Source organism: Pocillopora damicornis, chromosome 9, assembly GCF_964200805.1.
Source record: "Pocillopora damicornis chromosome 9, jaPocDami1.2, whole genome shotgun sequence".
Taxonomy (NCBI): domain Eukaryota; kingdom Metazoa; phylum Cnidaria; class Anthozoa; order Scleractinia; family Pocilloporidae; genus Pocillopora; species Pocillopora damicornis.
The window spans coordinates 17,847,486-17,866,136 of NC_142678.1; the positions used below are offsets into that span (position 1 = coordinate 17,847,486).

The following is an 18,651-nucleotide window of genomic DNA, read 5'->3' on the forward strand; positions in this document are numbered from 1 at the left end:
AAACTGAAAGTACTTGGTCAGCACAATAGTTATGGCTCGTTTGGAGCCTGGGAATAGTGAAAGGAGGATAAGAGGAAATTACAAGATGGGAAATGAAAATAAACTGCAGCTCAAGTTTGCTGTTGTTGTTGTCTTTTTTAAATGTAATTTTCTCATTTTCCCTCGGTTTTCCTTGGGACGTAATATTTTATCCCAGTGGCTTACTTTATAATTTTTTCTGGGTATTTTTTAGTATAGTGTGTCTCTACTTTCATTTATTGCTATTAAAAAAAAAAAAACAACAAAAAAACAGAAAAACCACTACATCATCAGGTCTAACAGAGGTCCCTGACAGATACATGTAAGCTTTCAAAAAAAGGAACATCATTTACGTAGATTATTTAAAACATCCTTTTCTTTTATTCTATACCACTCCCTCCTATATCATTTAAATAATATGTTTTATTTTAGTCTTGGTCCCATGTTTCTCTCTGCATTCTTGAGGGACTGGGGAGTGGTATCCTTTGACATTTTAACTGTAACTGTCATGACAACTGAAAGTTAGTTACAACTTTGGGCAAGACATTGAAAATTGTTGTGCCATTAACCATCGAATACACTAAAGAAAACTTTTAAACTGTTTTCTTTTTCAATTGTTTTGACAATCTGTGAATAATGGACAATACAGGCTAGTCACAACATAGAACTGTATACAAAAATGAGCTCACACAAATGTTTGATTCCTTTCTAAAGGAACATTGTTTCTGTATCAATGAATTATTTGTCACAGACTCTCATCCCTCTAATAACCAAGCTCATCTCCACTCTAATCTATTTTAAAAGAATTATTCCAAATTAGAGACAAAATTTTAAACTCTCCATATATTTTAAACAATCTTGGATCATTCAGTTACATCTGTTGAGTAGAGTTTCCATTCCATGTGTTATTGTCGTCATCTTCATCATCTCTGTTGTGAAGCCGATGAATTCCGCCTTCTTTCTTTACAGATGAAACACCACCTGGGACTCTATGACGTACACCAGAACTGCTATGGGAAAAAAAAAACAAAAAAAACAAAAAAAAAACAGCAAGAAGGTTGGCATGTAACCTTAGGAAGGAAGGGGCTTAGATATTGTTCATGACTCTGAATTTGACTAAAAGAGCATTTCTTTCATTACATTATGTTTTTGCTGTGTTTTCTCATAAGATAGAAAAGCTTATGAGCCCAAATTCACAAGAAAGCAATATTCTACTTGCTGAAATGACAATCTAAAACAAGAGACCATCTTTGTTTTTGTGAAATTTGCAAATTGTGATAATTGAATATTTAGTATAGTCACCAGTGGAGAAATATGTGTACTTTCAAGCATTCACAAGTTGATTAATTCTCCAAAACTTTTATCTGTCTAACAACAAGCCAAAAAACACAATAGACAATAAAATTGACTGTAAATAAGATTCTTCAAACTTAATATCTGGGAATTCTTTTTGCTTTTTCTTTTTTGGCTCTTGAGAAAAGAATTTCATTCTTAACACCAACAAGCAAACAACCAAACTAGTGTGATAAAGTTGAACAATAAACTATGCAGCTGTTTACAAAAGGTAAACCACCAAAAAAAGACTCACTTTGATGGTTGTGACTGTGTGCTGCTGTTTGTTCTCTGTGAAGGAGGATTCGGTGTCCCTCTAGACTGATCAGGACTACCAAATAGGAAAGCTTTCAGGAAGTTAATCAGTGTGAACAGAGGTGAAAGAATCCATAACAACAGTTCGGGGAATGATGAAGTCCCAGATGGAGTGAGGGAATTACTTCCTCTCTGTAAAATGAAAGTTTAGTATTGATTATTTATCTTTTCAAGTTTTGGGAAATTTCTGAATGATAGGAGAATGTGGAAATTCACTTAAAGAATTTAAGGAAACATTTTTCACAAATACAATTATAATTAACCAATGAAAAATAAAAACAAACACAACAAAAGATTAAACATTTATTGGGATTGAAGAAAAAGCTAAAGTTGGTTGCATGTGGTACCCAAGCTTTCCTAAAACACTACCTTCCTTTGATTTCCTAAAGTTTTAACTTCCATTACCTAACTCTGAGTTACACAAATTAAACAAAACTCATTGGTAAGCCAGGCCATATGGCAGGTTCACATGAGACAAATATTCACTCTTTCCAATGGATGAATGTTTTAAAAACAACCTAATATTAATCTTAAACTTACCACAGCTACAATTAAAGTGGAACTTGGTGCCAGACCTAACTCAGCCAAACTCTTTAACAGGTCTTCTTCAGTCAGCTCCCGCCTAGGGTAGGTGGTGAACATTGTTATTGAGCTGGAACTGGGTCCTAGTTGCTGAGAACAATTGAAAAGATTCACATAATTAATAAAACTTATTTTCAGTAAATTTATTACCAATTTGGTCAAAAGATCTCACTTATGTTTTGGAGGGGTTGATGGCTGTGATGACAATTGACAAAAATCAAATGGTCTTGAAGAGAATCTTTGATTGGACACACACAGGCAAGGTTGCAGATATTAAGAATCTAATGCAGACCTAAGAATTGGGATATCTGGTCTGTTTAGGAGGAAGATTAAGAAAACTATTTCTGGCCCCTAAAATAAGAACCTAACAATTATAGTTCCAATACATTTAACACTGAATTCTCCTCTACTTATCTGGATAGAATTCTCTGAAAGCTCCTTAAATTTTGCTCGTTTTTATAATTATATACACATATGTGTTCTTGCAAAAATTAACTACTCACAGAGATGATATACTGTTGGATGGTCTCCAAAGGCGTATCAGGTGAGAAAGAGTTTGTTAACAAACTGCCATCTGGAAGACGAAACTGGAGCCGGGCAGAAATGCTAAGTAAAAACAAAAAGTCTCTGTTGCATGTACAGAGCAGTTAATAACAATACAATTCAACAATGTATAACTAAAGTAATCATGGCTGATGTTATAAATCACATGTACTTTAATTACTTTTACAATGTAAGTGAAGGATATTCAAGAACTCTAAGCCTGTACAAATGATATGTTTCAATGTATTTCTACTTTACTTACCACTCAGTCTTTCCCAACCCTTCACTGTCTCCCGTCATGGTAGTTGAAGGTGAGGGTGAGGCAGCTTGAGCACGCTGTCTCTCCTGCACCTCATTCTGCCGCCTAGCTTCCCTTTCTGCTTTATCTCTAGCAATCTGCTGCCGCACAGCTTCCCTGTGGGCCCGCTCTTTGGCTCTGTCTTCTTTGATTTGATTCACAATATTTTGTGCCTGTCTCTCTTCTCGGTCCCTTTTTGCTTTACCAAGTTCTTGTCCCTGATGACGTCTATCAAATTCTTTCTTCTTGGTTTCCTAGAATGCAAAGAATTCTCTTTATCATCTCTTCACTAGAGAAGATAACAAATTTGTATTTTGCCAAATCATAGTGCTAAAGCAGTGAGTGGTTTATAACATTTATTTCACTATTATGAACTCATTAAAAACTGAAACATAATTGCCCATGGGCTAGAAGTAAGACACTGGACTTCAGATTGAAAGGATCAGAAGGTCATTTTGTGGTGTTCTTAAGAGCAAGACAATATATTCTGACAGTATCTTTCTCCACCAAGGTTTATAAACATTTAAATGGGGTACTGTCTGGGAAACATGAAAGAGTGCATAAGGATATCTTCGAATGGACTACCTTGCTTTTGAGGGAATTTCATAACTCTTAGTCATGTCATGCTCCAGAAAATGAGATAAGCTTGATGTTGGCTCATTAACAAACAGGCTTTGTTTCAAGGGAAAAAACTACTTAAAAAAAGTCATTAAGTTCTGGACAAAATAAAAACATAACCTTAAGAGAACTTGAATATGATTAGATTAGAAAATTGGACTCACTTGATTTTCTGATTCCTCTTTCTCAAGTCTACTCTGTTCAATAAGTTGCTTTGCTCTACTCAACAACAGGAAGAGAGAGTTAAAATTAATAGTAGCAGTAACTTATGAATAATTGTTTACACTTTCGTCCTAAAACTTACTCAAGAATCTGACACGATCAACCATAAGATGGAGAAGAGTTCCAAACTGCCTACTGCTCTTACTTTCAAGACTAAAACATAAATACCATACTTTCTTGATAAAATGCAGCAGGTTTATATTAAAAATGGGCAGGTTTGACCTGCTTCTTTGTGAGGCCATAATAGGGGTCTGTGGTTTATTAATGAAATGAAATTTTAAGCCATTTTAGCAAGGTGATTTATCATTACTGATTCGCAGAGATCTAGGAACAGTTTCTTAGTGCAGGACAATTTCTCCCTTTGTTATGCGCCTGGATTACCCAAAGTTACAGCATTATGGTACTGAACATATGGCATGTGTACCAAGTTGCAATCAAGATGTGTCCCTAACAAACAGAGCATAAACAAAATGTGAATAATGTAGGAGCAAGTAAATGATATGAGTACAAAGTTTTAATTAACTTTATAAACAGCAATGTTGCCAATGTCCTCCTCGTTTTAATTAACTTTATGAACAGCAATGTTGCCAACGTTCTCCTTGTTTGTGTCAGCCAATGTACGGTACACAAATAATTTAAGTTTTTAATAATATACTAATCTTCATTCATTAAGTTCTTGTTCATAAATGTCTGGCTCTTAATTAACAAAGGCCTCATTTTTATCTACAGGAGTGGCTTGTTCCAGCACATTGAAAAATGCAGCCACCCTTTCTGTGACCTCATGCTTTCCATTACTTAGTGGACCTACTGCCTTAAAACAGTGGATTTTCTTATCCTCTGATCTGTTTATAGGCAAGAGATTACTACTTACTTATGACTGGTCTATGTGACCTCAACTGCAAATAAACACCACGACATTGATCAAATGCCAGGGCCCCCATTAAATGCATCTGACATTTATTTAAGAAATTGGCAGTTTGAACCTGACGTTTATTAGGGGTCTGGCACAACCATTCCTTGTATCAAGCCTAGCACTACAGGATACTCTCTCAAGCTTATGTACATTGTGTAGATTGGTGACCTGTACAAAACTTTTCAACAGAAATATGACTAACCTTTCCACTTTGTCTTCTAATAATTCCCCCTGTAGCTCTCTGCCATAAGGCTCCTAAGAATCAAACAATAAATAAATTACCAGCTGTAGTTCACACTTTTCCTAAGTTTACAATCCTCAAATCCATTCACTTATGATTTTTTTGTCTAAAAACTACATGTACAATCAAAGTCTGGTCCAAAACCAACCATCTTCACTTGAAAAATTTCCAATTTAGACAATATCATTTTAAAAACAGTGGACACTGTGGTAGAAATCAAATCCACACTTTTCCTGTTCAAGGGCATTGTCACATTACTTGACAATGCCATAGATCTGCAAACCTTGGAATAAAAAAGAAGTACAGCTGTAGCTCATGGCCTTCTTAATTGAATTATCCATTTAAGCAACAAGCTACTGAGTGACAACTTCATATGTTAACTATCTCTACAGTAAATGGTTTGAACCTAGAGGTAACATGTAATACTGTTGTTAGAGACAAGGAATTAACTCTGATGATGATGATGTTGAAACTTCTGTTACCACTACCAACAACTGTTGCACTATATAACTGTCACCTTTTGCACTCGCACAGCACGCACAACTATGCAATTAGCAAAAGCACAAGCACTGCTCTTTGTATAAATTATAATGATTTCCTAATAAATAAAGGTTGTCATTTTTAACATGGAACTGAGCAAGTTACACAACAGTCTTTCTCAGGACTACGCTCACCTGAACAATCAAACTACACTATTACATGCACTATCTCATCTATTTTTTCCCACCTCTGATGGTCCTGGTCTAGGTTCAGTCTCTCTGTTAGAAACCTCTTGGTTCTGTTGTGATGCAGGCTCTGCTGTAGGAGTGCTACTCACTGAAGATTGCTCACTTGAAATGGAAGCTTCACTGTTCTGAGACACAGTGCTTAATACAGGTTTTACTGAAGTTGACCTCAAGTGAGTCTAAAATGTAATAAAGCCCAAAATTCAAAAAGATAAAAATTGCACAACTAGATGGGTACAAAAAATTGAATACCTCAAGACAATTTACAATTATATAAAGCTAGAAGGAAACTGCTTTTGGCGGATGGCACATTTCGTAACCTTTCCATTGATACATCGTTTATAATGGTTACCTTTCAAGTAGTGCAAATTTGAGTAAGAAAGTATACCACATCCTGAATAAAAATATTTACAGTACCTCAAAAACTTTCTCTGCTTTTGCAACAAATTGGTCCACAGGAAGACTTCCACCAACAATCTCTAAAGGCAAACCACTTTCACCAATAAAATATGTGGCAGGAATGCAAACTAAAGGGTCTACATATTTAAGATGGCAAGTTAAGGCCTCTTTTACATTGGATCAAAAAAGTATTTTTGCAAGCAGCAATATGATTAAAATTTTCTTAGGATCTGAATGTGAATATAAACAATTGACATAATAATAATAATAATAATAATAATAATAATAATGATAATAATAATTTCACTAAATTACCTTTTGGAAGAGTTGATTGGTCATTGAGCTCTCATTTGGTTGCCTAACAATCACCTGAGAGTTACACATTTATTGACTATATAACAAGGAGTGAGTTATAAATGTATCAAATTAAAGCATATTTTCATGCAGTTTTTACCATTAACCATTCCAAGCAGTTCAGCAATGTTTGGGCACTTAAAAGAATATGATAATCCTGTGGTGTTTCCCATACATGTGTATCTTTAAAAAAAAGTCTACAATTCTTTAGATACATCTACAACAGTTTCCATCACATGTGACTTCTATGTTTTCAAAGGATACAAAGTTTAGAAAACTGCTTGCAGTCCTCGCTAAAGTAGATCAAGAAGAAAGTAAAAGACTGAAATTTTCTGACTGAATTATGTTGCTAAGCAAAACATATTAAGTGTAATCATTTCCCTAAAAACTGAAAAATGCACAACCATAATATTGGGGATGCTCTCTCAAAATAATGCAGAGATCTCACCTCACATGTAACCTCTGTATTTACACATTCAAGTAAGTTCATTTGCAGCCATATTCACTTTAAGGGGTTAGGTTTAAGTGATTAAAATTTTTTTCTTTATTCTTTAGCAGCCATGAGCAAACATTACAATTTCTTAAACTGCTCTAGCGGCTGCTTACAGGCAGCATTCTCACAAATAGTTTCAGTATGACACCTTTTCAGCATCTTTAGGGAATCTGCTCCTAGAACTTCTATTATTCAACTAAAAAACAAAAAAGCCTACACCTGACAGGAAGTGGTAATCTACAGACTGTACAAAAATACATACTTTAGATGTAGACAAAGATTGCACTTTAAGACTACTGCAGCTAACCATTGCAAGTAAAAGATTATCTCTGTGGCTTTAATTGTAAAAATAAGTTTCACAGAAAATACACAGAAGTGTTTCTGTACCTGTTTAGGGTTAATATGGTGTGTGTTAGTAGTATACTGGTGTATCTATTGGTTACTGATAAATATTGCATTATAAATAAATAAATTTTGCATTCCAAAAGAAAAATTGTATTTTCTACTGAGTAATTACCTCTTGTGATCCAATTTTATTGCCACACATTTCTCTCTTGAAAATATCCCTGCAATCTGAATTTAACAATCATTAGCTTTTCCTATCACTTATTAGTAAAGCTCTTAAATTTTAGTTTAGTGCAGGGTATGAAATTTTTGTTTTTACTATTATGAGAATTATGGAGCAGAGGGAATTCTTATCCAAAATCCAACTCCCTCTTTTCCTGACAAATGCAAGAGTGTGGCTCTTTCTTGCAACCATAATACTTACTAAAAATTGGAAGAAGCAAATAAAACCAACAACAAAACAAACAAGTGAGTGCATCTAAGTTCTACCAATCTTAAGGAGGATCTGAGAGGATTGAAATTACATGTACAATAACATGTACCTTGGGATCTTCCCATGTTGAATTCATTCTGATTGTTTCTTCATTATCTCCTGTAAAAGATTTAATTGGATCCAAATAAAATGATTACTTTTTAAAATTTTTTGATCCTTGTTCTACAAATCTGGCTTCATTTCAGTTTAGCAATAACTCTGGAGAAAATACAATGAAGCATGGAGAAAGGTTTAGTCATAAGAAGTGTTATCAGATGCGAGGCCCAATCCTTTATAACATCTCTTGAAACATTGAGAAAAATAGTTAAACCTAGCACTCCCAAGATCCAATAACTGATTCTCCCCAATGCCTTTCATACATTTCCTTGTGAAAAACACAAGAGAATTTGGTTTTAACCCTTCAACTCCCATGAGTGACCAAGACAGAATTTCTCCTTTCAATACAATATCAAGCAGACAAGCGATGGGAATAAAGAAAAATACAAATTACGGTTAATTAGTTGATCCAGTACCAAATTTTCCAAACCAAAATCATAAGAATTGCATGCCATACAATGATGAGAATTACCGATGAGATCCTAGGAGTTAATCAAGTAACACTCTCTCTGATAATTTGGCGTAAATCGAGAGGAGATTCATTTAAGGATCTCAGCTAGATCAATTTGGGTGAGGAAAATATCTTAATAATCATTTACGAGTTTTGCTTAAGTACAATTACGGAAAGAAACTTACAAGATTCGCTAAAAAAAAAATCGTACACCTCTTACCTTCAATATAAACGATAAACACTATTCCTTTCTGTCTAGATTCCAAAATGGCTTCTGGAATACTTCCCGTAAACCACTGCATGTTAATTTTCGAGCTCTTTGCTTTGGTGAATGCGCTTTTCAATCAGAGAAAACCGAAATGATCTGATGAAAACTGCACAGTACGTGTCTTTCTCTTTTGGTGCCGAGCAAAGACTTGGTAACCGAGCGATAGGGTCAAAATAATGATCAGTGAAGGGGGAGCTGGAGGAGGGAGGGAGGGAAAGGATATATTTCACAAATGAGTTTCAATTTTTTTTATCCCAATATTTGGGCCAATAGTTTCCGAGAGACTTAGATAAATTATAAAAATTATTATATTTCAAGCCACAGTATGTAAAAATCACGCAGCTTTTGAGTTCATATGGACAGTGAATTTGTTTCACTCATCCCTCTCCCCAGATGATGTGAAAGTTTCGCGAATCCAAGATGACCGCCACTGTTACAAGAAATCCCTGCTTCGTGAGGGGCCTGTCTGCGTTTGTTTGGCAGTGCCGCCCACCGAATACTACCTTGAGTTTGTCCAAAACACAGCTGAGATGGAAGGGACACAGTGAATGGCAAAATAGAAAATACAAAAAAGCACACATTGACTTTGCGCGCAGCAAAGAGTTCGGAAAATTATCCCTCGAAATCATCACAGCGGTGCGTGGTAAGATGAAATTAGTCACTCCCTTTCCTGGTAGATAAAAACAGCAAATGATAAAAACATTTTAGGTGATACTAAATGACTGAATAGTGCGGTTACACACGTATAATATCAGCGGTCAATGGATCTCAGAGATTAAGAGATGACTAGCTGTCATATTTAACACCTAATATGACTTCGAATTTATCAACATTTAGGTTCTCCTTATATTTCAATGCATAATTAATGTTACAGGTGATGAGAATATGCATTATTGTCAGCTGGACTAAGACAAATTATGATAAACTCCTCATTTTGTTACTCCTTTAACCTTTTAACTCCCATGAATGACCAAGACAGAATTTCTCCTTACAATATCAATACAATGTCAACCAGATAAGTGATGAGAATAAAGAATAAAGAATAAATAAATTTGGGGATAATGAGTTCATCCAGTATTAAATTCTGTGCACTAACACCATGAAAATTGTACTGTTGATAGGAAGGAGAGTTACAAATTTGATCTGGGAGTTAAAGACTTAATGGAAAACTGGTCAGGGGTTTATGAGATCCTGGTAATGATAGAATTAACCCTTTAACTCCCAAGATCTGATTTTCAATTCTCCCCATTAGCTGCTTTACATTTCCTTGTAAATTAGTTGTGAGAATTTGGTGTTGGAAAAAGACAACAACTTCAACTTTATAAATTTCATATTCTTATTACCTGTGTGGTGGATAATGTATAGATATCATAGAGAAAATTTACATAGTAATTACTTCTGGGAGTTAAAGGGTTACCCTAAGTTATGATCCTCATAAATTATCAATGAGCTTGATCATTGCATGGTGTGGAATGTTTTCAAGGGCATTGATTCTTGTTTCTAATGTCCCAATGTTCCTGTTGATTGAAGGTTTTTCTGTAAACTTTAATGATGTTTTTATTGACTATAGAGAATGGACAAGATGTGCGCATGAATCCTCGCTTGGAGAAACTTGTTGAAAAAGCTAGATTAATAAGCATGCCTAAAAATACCATTGATAAGGCAATCAAAACTGGAGCAGGGGTAAGTAAAACTATCTTTGGATGGTATCTTCACATGATTATGCCAACACTACAATGATTTTTAACTGACATAATTACTGGTGAGCTTGAACGTTTTATATCATTCATCCAAGTGTCCACTTTGTAACACGTTAAAGATCTTTTCCCTAACTTAATTTTGGAGGGTCTATCTAGAATGCTGACAACATAAAAAAAAGGTTTTGATTGTCTTTGAAAATGGCAACCAACTTTTGAATTGGCTACCACTTTGAAGAAATTAGGAGCCAATAATTGGCTATCAGAAAAAAAAATTGATTTGACGCCCTGTCACTGACTATCAAATAGACTATTTTTTCAAATGGATATTCTGACTCATTTCTTCAGATCTGTTGAAATTAGGTAAATGTGACCATTTGTCACTGATTTGCAGGTTTTGTACTGATTTGTTTCTAGACAAAGGACAACCCCTTTGAGACGGTTTTCCTTGAAATCAAAGGACCAGGGGGTTGTGGATTGCTTGTACAACTGCTAACAACCAATAAAGTCAAAGCAAAGTATGAAATGAACAGAATTCTACGGAGGAAAGGGTAAGTGTTTAGTATCCCTGATGAATTCTGCCTTGATCTGTGCAAATGACAGAAATATTAACTAACACTTTGACTCCTCAGAGTGACTAGCATCTAATTTCTCCTTACATGAGCACCCCTGAATCACCCATTAAGGTCATGAGAGTAAAGGAACGGATCACCATCCTAGGAAGCTCTTGACTGTTCAACAAACTCTCCTTATCAGCACCTTAAGAAATGCTTAATGACAAGTATGGAGAATGTGCATTAGTATATAGTATAAGGGTGTAGAGTTAGGACAGCTTTATGTACTGTATATATCCTACTATTATAGACTCACCTTAGCCTCTTAACCCTTTCACTCCCAGGAGTGATGAACATGTAATTTTTCCCTAGTACTTCTATACATTATTTAGCAAACAGGTACAGAGGATACTCAAACTTATCAGGTACAAGTTGTGATCTTGATCTAACTCCAAATTCTTGAACTAATTTACAAGGAAATGTGTAGCAGCAAGAGGGGAGAATTATTAGTCAGATCTTGGGAAGGGTCAAAGATATATTGTACAAACATTAATTTATTCAGATACCCATGATGTGATATGTAGAATTCATTAAAAACATAATATTATAAAGATATTCTAAAACCGTGACTTGTGGGGATGTGTCATTTCATTTTTTCCAAAAGATAGCTTTTGTAGGAGTTCCTTTTTTTTGGAATTTTCAGGGGTGTGTCTAAAGAGGCAGGATCAGTGCCTTTTCTCTACGATCAAAAAGGTAACACCTGGAGGCTTTAACTGTTACAACTGGGCACTAGAGTATTTTTTTCTCTTCCTGCATGAGATGCCAGTCCAGTCCTTGGCATTTTGTCATGTTCCCCAAACAGTTTGTTGGTACCTATTTAAACTGTGTTCAGGAGAGAAGTAGTGTAAGGGCAAAGTTTCTTGCTCAAGAACTCTCTATGGTGCTGATTAGCTAGGATTTAGTGCAAAATCTAAGTTTACTCTATATTAAAACCTACTACTGGAAGTCTGTACTTTTTCTTTCAACTATGCAGTGCTCAAGTCTCAAGCACTATGGGGGGACAATTTGCTACTGACAGTAACTAAAAATTCTTGTGAAGTAATTGTGATTAATGTATTTACTAATTTTAATCAACCAGGAACAATAACCATAGAAGATTTTCTTTTTACGGAGGAAAAACGCAAGTTACCTGATTATCCTGATAATGAAAGTATTGAAAGGGTAAGTCACTTTTGATTTAACCCTTTAACTCCCAAGATCTCATCAGTAATTCTCCTTACTATCTGCCATATAATTCTTGTGATGTTAGTTCAAAGAATTTGGTACTGGATCAACTAATAATCCCTTACTTTATATTGTTTTTATTCTCATCGCTTGTCTCCTTGATATTGAATTGATATTGTATTGATATTGTAAGGAGAAATTCTGTTTTGGTCACTCATGGGAGTTAAAGGGTTAAAATGTGTCTGTCTTGATAGAAAAGCTAAAACATGATGATTTTCTTCATTTAACACTTTAAACCCTAAGAGTGACATTCATCAAATTTATCCCCACAATATCACCCATTGAATCACAAGGTCATGAGAATAAATGAAATGATCACCAATGCAAGAAGCTTTTGATTGTTGAACAAATTCTCCTTGTCAGCACCTTAGGAAATGTATAAAGAGCAGTATGGAGAATATGCACACTGATTTTAGGCTGTAAATAGGGTTAACTTAGTGTGCAAATTTGAAGTGTGCTCTGCCTTGTTTGGTTTGGCTCCTGTTGGACAAAAAAAACAGAATTTGTTAGTATTAGAGTTCATTACCGATCAAAGTTATAGTACACATCCACTTTACACAATATGCATACAGTAGAGGCTAAATACTGGTAATATTTAAATCAAGATTTGTGTCCTCTGTAGGCAGAAGAAATAGCAATCGAATGTGGGGCAGAGAATCTGTTCTTTAGTGAATCTGAAAACGGAACAAAAAATATAAAGGTATGACAGTGTGAAGGGCCCAAATCACTGATACTTGTGGAAATTGTACATATTACAGTTTACATCTGGAACTGGACTTTTTCATGAAACAGTGAAATTCCTACTAACTTCTACAAGCATAATGAAGTAAAGTAAAAGTAAAGTGAAATTTATTTAAAACAGGGTGGCCCATTCAGCGACAAGGCTGTTGTCCAGAGGGGCCATGTATATACCTAAAATCATTACTGACAATATTAAAATCAATTATAATTAACACTTGTAGTCTAAAAACTTGTGGTCCAAAAAAAACAAACAAAAAAACCGCAATATTTACAATTGAATTCTAACAAACTCTTGTTGGCTAGGACCTCATAATATTATTTTTAAAAAAATTAATACATTGGTAGAACTGGATCTAAATTACAAGATAAGAAATAATTAAACATGTAGCACTTTGTAAAAGTCTATACAAAATTGTGTTTCATCACTAGTTGCTTAAACACCTTCAAAGACACTGCCAGTATTTACATGACATCATTCTTTGTTTATACAGCCAAGTATTTTCTGTACAGTCTTTTGATTTGACAATGTTGTTGTTGTGAATATGAAAGTGATCTTTGCAGTCATGAACACTACTTGAGCAATAGTGAAAATAAGGCCTGAAAAAAATTCAGGCCTGTGCAGTGGTTGTTTTTTTAAGGTGTTAACTGACGCTTCAATGTATTATCTGAGAGTGTTTTCCAAGTCGAGTAGTAACTCATTCATACAGTCAGTCAGCCTAAACAATCTTTAACAATCACAAGATTTCGAATGAGGTTTTTGTAAAACACCCACTGTTTATTTGTGTGGCTGTTTTTTTTTAAGGTGATAACCAATGCTTCAATGTATTATTTAAGAGAGTTTTCCAAGTCGAGTAGTCACTCATTAATACAGTTGGTCAACCTAAACAATCTTTAACAATCACAAGATTTCAAACAAGTTCTTTGTAAAACACCCACTGTTTACTTGATGTATTTACCAGAAAAAAACACAAAACATAATTAAGGCAAAAACAATTGTTGATATGTTCATACAATTCTTTCCATTATTACTATTATTGAAACCCTGAAATGTCCTATCAAGGTTGCCCCACCTATTTAAATCCCTTGCACCTTCTGAAGGGATTTTTGTTTTATGGTAATATTGTTTCACCCTGTAAAAAGTCCACAAATCAAGAATTATATTTCTATTTCACAATGCATGATCCCCATCACTTCAAATGAAGAGTGCTCCCTGGCAGAGTAACCACAGGAGTTCTAACCACTAGTTATTTTACTTTGCTTTCAGTTCATCTGTGCATTGGAAGATGTGAAACAAGTTTACAATGACTTATCAAACAGGTTCCCTGATAGATTTCTTTCGTCAGAACAGGAATACTTACCGCGAAAACTTGTTTCTTTGTCTGAAGAACCTTTACAGCAAGCAAAAATACTGATTGATAGCCTGGAAGAGCACTTGGATGTAGTGAGAGTATATGATAATATCAAGGAGTTTCCAAGTCACACTTGCAAGTTGTTCTGTTCCACGTGACAGATCTCTCCCAACTTTGGAGTTAATGCAACCTGCTGTTTGTAAGCCCCCTCCAACTAGCTATTCTGGTTTCGAGAGATAGGATCTTGGTATAATGTGACATCTTGAAGGTTAACCCTTTAACCCCTAAGAGTGACAAGCATCTAATTTCTCCTTACAAGATCACCTCTGATTCACATATTCAGGTCATGGGAATAAAGGAAATGATCATTACAAAAAGGAGCTCGTGATTGTTTTACAAAGTCTGTTTGTCAGTACCTTAGGAAATGTATAGAGAACAGTTTAGGAGTATATGCAAACTGATGTTAGGGTGTAAATGGGTAAACCAGTAAATGCAAGACATATTTTGATCCACACTGCTCTAGCTTGTTATCAAGTGCTTTATCTATTCCAGTTATAAGTCCCCTCAGATATTTCTGCAAGGTCCTAAAACTTCTTACAAAGTTGTTCAAGTCCAGGGCTTATAAGTAGTAGTTTATCATATCTAACAGACTGGAAATGTTTAAAATTTCAGGACATGCCTGAGTTAAATTGGCATAATTATAACCAAGCCATTTGTGAGGGGGTTTATTTGTTCACTTGAAAATTATTTGGTAATAAAATTAACAAAGTTTAGAGGAGGAAAATCTAGTACAGATTATAAGACCAAGATCGAGCAAGAGAAATAAAGATTTTGTAATGTTTGTATCAAGGGAGTGACTGTAAGGTTGGCCTGAGTCCTATAAACTGGAGCAGAATGAAAAAAGAAAGAAATCTTCCCACTCAAATCCCCCTGTTGTAAATATATCAGGTTATTAATCACTTTAAAAATGGACAACATGACTTGAAGCAAGGTTGTATGACTGAACCCTTAAACTCCCAGAAGTGATTAACATGTAACTTCTCCCTATAATATCCTTACATTATCCAGCAAAGAGTGGATGAAGATACCCAAACTTCACAGGTAGAAGTTGCTATCTTGATCTTCTACCAAATTTGCAAAACTTATTTGTCAGGAATTGTGTAAAAGCTGGAGAGGAGAATTAACAATCAGATTTTAGGAGTTGAAGGGTTAAGGAAATCTGGAAAATCATGAAATTACAGTGGCATTTTTCCAGGCTGGAAAGCCTTTAAATTTTCTTTTCCATGTAGGTCATAGAGAGTCACGGAAATTCAATGAAAACCGAGGAAAATTGGGAGCTCATTGAATAATTGTTAAGTGATAAAATCCCATTAAAATGTGTTATTTTAACAATATATTGTTTTGAATATAAATACTGTCTTCCAAGATGCAAATTCATAATCCTACAAAGTGTAAAATTTGCTGCTTTTACATGGAAAGGATTCTCACTAAAACAAAAGGATAATAAGGACAGGAGCATTAATTCACTGAAGACTATTAATTAATAATTAATTAATTAATTAAGAAGACTATTTGCGATTCAAGTAGAAGACACAAGCAAGCCCAAGGGGAGGCCTGGGGTGCATGTTCCCTGATAAAAATGTTGGGAAGTTTAAGACTTAAAAACCATTTCACAGATTCTTACACGTTCAAGGAGTGTGCCACTCGGTTAACAAGGTAATAAAACTACAAACTAGAGATCACTGGAGCGCTGAAACATATGTATGGAAGACTCTGGGTGCATTCCTTTGGGAGGATCCGGATTAGGATTTCTGATCCAAGATCACATAGATCACGGTACATGAAAGCAAAGGAGTTTTAAACGAGCTCTCAGAGAATTCCAAAAAGTGTGCTATTTTAAGACTTGTGTATACTTGTCTCACTGCACGGACTTTTAATTAGCACTATTCATTAGAAGCACATTTTTTCATAGTAAACTCAAACGATGGAATAAAGGGTGCATTCCTTTGGGAGAATCCAGATCAGGATTTCTGATCTGTGGCGTTAATTATTCCTTAAGAGCAAATCCATTTTCAGATCCATGATCTATCAAAACCACTCTATACAAGGATTTATCAGACCACTGATCTGCGTGACTAAGGGTGCGTTCCTTTGGGAAGATCCGGATCAGGATTTGTGATCCAAGATCACACAGATCACGGTGCATGAAAAGAACGGAGTTTAAAACGAGCCATTCAGGGAAGAGCTCAATAACCCACGTACATACACAAGTCTTAAAATAGCGCACTTTTTGGAATTCTCTGAGAGCTCGTCTAAACCTCCGTTCCTTTCATGCACCGTGATGTGTGATCTTGGATCACAAATCCTAATCCGGATCCTCCCAAAGGAATGCACCCTTACACAAGCTCTCGGAAAATTCCAACCTTCCTCGGACCAACATCCCATCCAGAAGAGTGGTTACGCCCAAAGTCACTTCATGCTGAAAAAGGCCTGCTAGTCTGCAGATCAGGCTCTATTTTGGCAAGTAAGTGCTCAGTATTTTCTTAATGAAAATTTTGCCTAACATCTTTGATTTTAATGGCAGCAGAAGACTGGGGAGAGAAAGAAATTTATGCCAAGGGGAATGGTCACAAATAAGGAGGGGCGAAGGTGGGGGTAGGGGAATGAAGATTGCACTGTCTTCTTGCCTGTCCCCAGCCCCCACCATCCACTCCAACTCCAAATCAAACATGGCTGGTTGAATAAACAATCCCTTGAGATTATGCACTTATGACATTAGCTCATACCTGCATTGCAGGCTAAGACCTGCATAAGCTTCAGCCCACTTAGCTTGGGGACAGACTTGGCCTTTGACAAAAAAAGGAGCAAATACATTTGTCATTATGGGATGCTGAAGTAACTTTTAAGCAGGTAGTCTACACCTAAGCTTTAACATTAACTGCCCAACAATATTCTAAATTTCTTTTAAGTCAGTTACAAGGCTGTCAATGAGTTTCGAAGTTGAAGGCAGTTAAGAAAAAGTAGGTGGCCAAATAATAGAGCATGAGACAAACTGAAATTGAAATTTCAACTTAACAGAACAGCTGTATATTCTTTTTTCCATGCAAAAGCAAAATGACCCCATTGTTTTACATAGTTTCTCCTAGATTGAAAAACTGGAGGTCCCAGCCTCAAATCCTCCTCTCTTTCATACAACTGGATTTGTTTTTTAGTAGTCCAAAGATTGGATTCTTTACTATGCCTTGAGAATTAATGATGAAATAGTTTCACCTTTACCAGTAAAAATGATAAATTTATATCTATGTTCCATTTACTCGATTTCGTTGTACATTCATAGTGTACCCAATTAGCTTAAGGGTACTACTTTAGAAAAAGAAATTATTTACTTGAGGTTCCACTGGACCTCAAAACCAAATAACAGAAAGTTGCTTGTTTTGGATGGCTTCAAAGGCATTATCTTACAGTGCACTAGAAAAGTGCATGCATGTTATACTGAAAAATATGTGTAATTGTACATGAAGCAAATCGCCAATCTAAAACAATACTTGAGCTCTGTAATGCTTTTGAAGTTTGTTTGCTTTGACTGAGATATCTACTGTTCTTTTGGCTTGCTGCTTGTTTTGTAGCCTGACATCTTTGACTTTTTGACATGATACACTTCCAATGGTGCCATGCCAACCAAGGGCTTTATAATCAGCAACAATTTTGTGGATCACTTTTGAATGACGACTTCTTTCTGGAGGCAGGCTTTGCTTGTAGATATGACGCAAATTACGGTGACCAATTTTAGCTCCTGAAGGCAAGCAAAGTTCCAATGTCTGTTCGTCAACTGCTAATGTGTTATCTCTTTCAATTTCATCGCTGCCATTTTCTTCATTGGGATCATAATCAGGGTAACTACTGCTGAAATCATAAAAATCAGCATACTCCAAAATAGCATCTCCTTCATAATTGATTTTTGTGTGGCCCTTGTCAACCATGTGCTTCTGTACAGCTTCGGTAGAAAAGAAGTTCTTTCCCTTCTCATTGCAATAAAGACAGATGTTGCCAATTCCAACCTTTTCACCAAGGTAGGTTAGAAATCCTTTGAAGTCTACCACGAATTCCAAGTCAGGTATAAAAAAGCTATGAGATCGTGTCATGTGTCTCAAGTTGTCTTCCAAACTGACGCTGTGATGCGGACAAAACAGACAATCTGTGATTTCCAGCGCTTCTTCCTCAAAGTCACTGCCATCATCGTCATCTTCATCACTAGATGAGTCAGCATTTTCAGATATACTATTCTGTTTTCTTATCTCTTGCCTCTCCAATTCTACTTTT

The 18,651-nt window shown here is 35.5% G+C and overlaps 3 protein-coding genes across 5 annotated transcripts in view; 1 reads left to right on the top strand and 2 right to left on the bottom strand.

The window, feature by feature from the left end:
- Positions 1–376: 376 nt before the first annotated feature.
- LOC149040470 (UBX domain-containing protein 4-like) lies at positions 377–8,859 on the bottom strand. Of its 2 annotated transcripts, none has more exons than XM_089181370.1 (13): positions 8,659–8,859; positions 7,941–7,990; positions 7,571–7,626; positions 6,825–6,853; positions 6,225–6,343; positions 5,810–5,986; positions 5,044–5,096; positions 3,871–3,925; positions 3,053–3,342; positions 2,751–2,853; positions 2,206–2,337; positions 1,607–1,797; positions 377–1,025 (listed from the first exon to the last, which is right to left on the bottom strand). In XM_089181370.1, exons 1-13 carry the CDS (start codon positions 8,738–8,740, stop codon positions 890–892), a joined length of 1,473 nt encoding a protein of 490 aa, XP_089037496.1. In that variant the 5' UTR covers positions 8,741–8,859; the 3' UTR covers positions 377–889. The 2 variants fall into 2 exon arrangements, with proteins under 2 accessions (XP_089037496.1, XP_089037495.1); XM_089181369.1 differs by having other exon boundaries at positions 377–1,028; positions 8,659–8,853.
- Positions 8,860–9,079: 220 nt separating this feature from the next.
- Positions 9,080–15,104, top strand: LOC113667973 (uncharacterized). 2 transcript variants are annotated; one of them, XM_089181383.1, is made up of 7 exons: positions 9,080–9,349; positions 10,277–10,389; positions 10,821–10,954; positions 11,661–11,710; positions 12,096–12,178; positions 12,864–12,941; positions 14,247–15,104. In XM_089181383.1, exons 1-7 carry the CDS (start codon positions 9,127–9,129, stop codon positions 14,487–14,489), a joined length of 924 nt encoding a protein of 307 aa, XP_089037509.1. In that variant the 5' UTR covers positions 9,080–9,126; the 3' UTR covers positions 14,490–15,104. The 2 variants fall into 2 exon arrangements, with proteins under 2 accessions (XP_089037509.1, XP_089037510.1); XM_089181384.1 differs by lacking the exon at positions 12,864–12,941.
- A 2,285-nt stretch (positions 15,105–17,389) lies between these two features.
- The window catches only part of LOC113667962 (cytoplasmic 60S subunit biogenesis factor ZNF622), a 1,789-nt gene continuing 527 nt past the window's right edge, over positions 17,390–18,651 (bottom strand). Inside the window, exon 1 of the mRNA XM_027183838.2 lies at positions 17,390–18,651. This exon is cut by the window's right edge and continues 527 nt beyond it. Within this exon, the coding sequence (XP_027039639.2) occupies positions 17,865–18,651 (787 nt within the window). The 3' untranslated portion in view covers positions 17,390–17,864.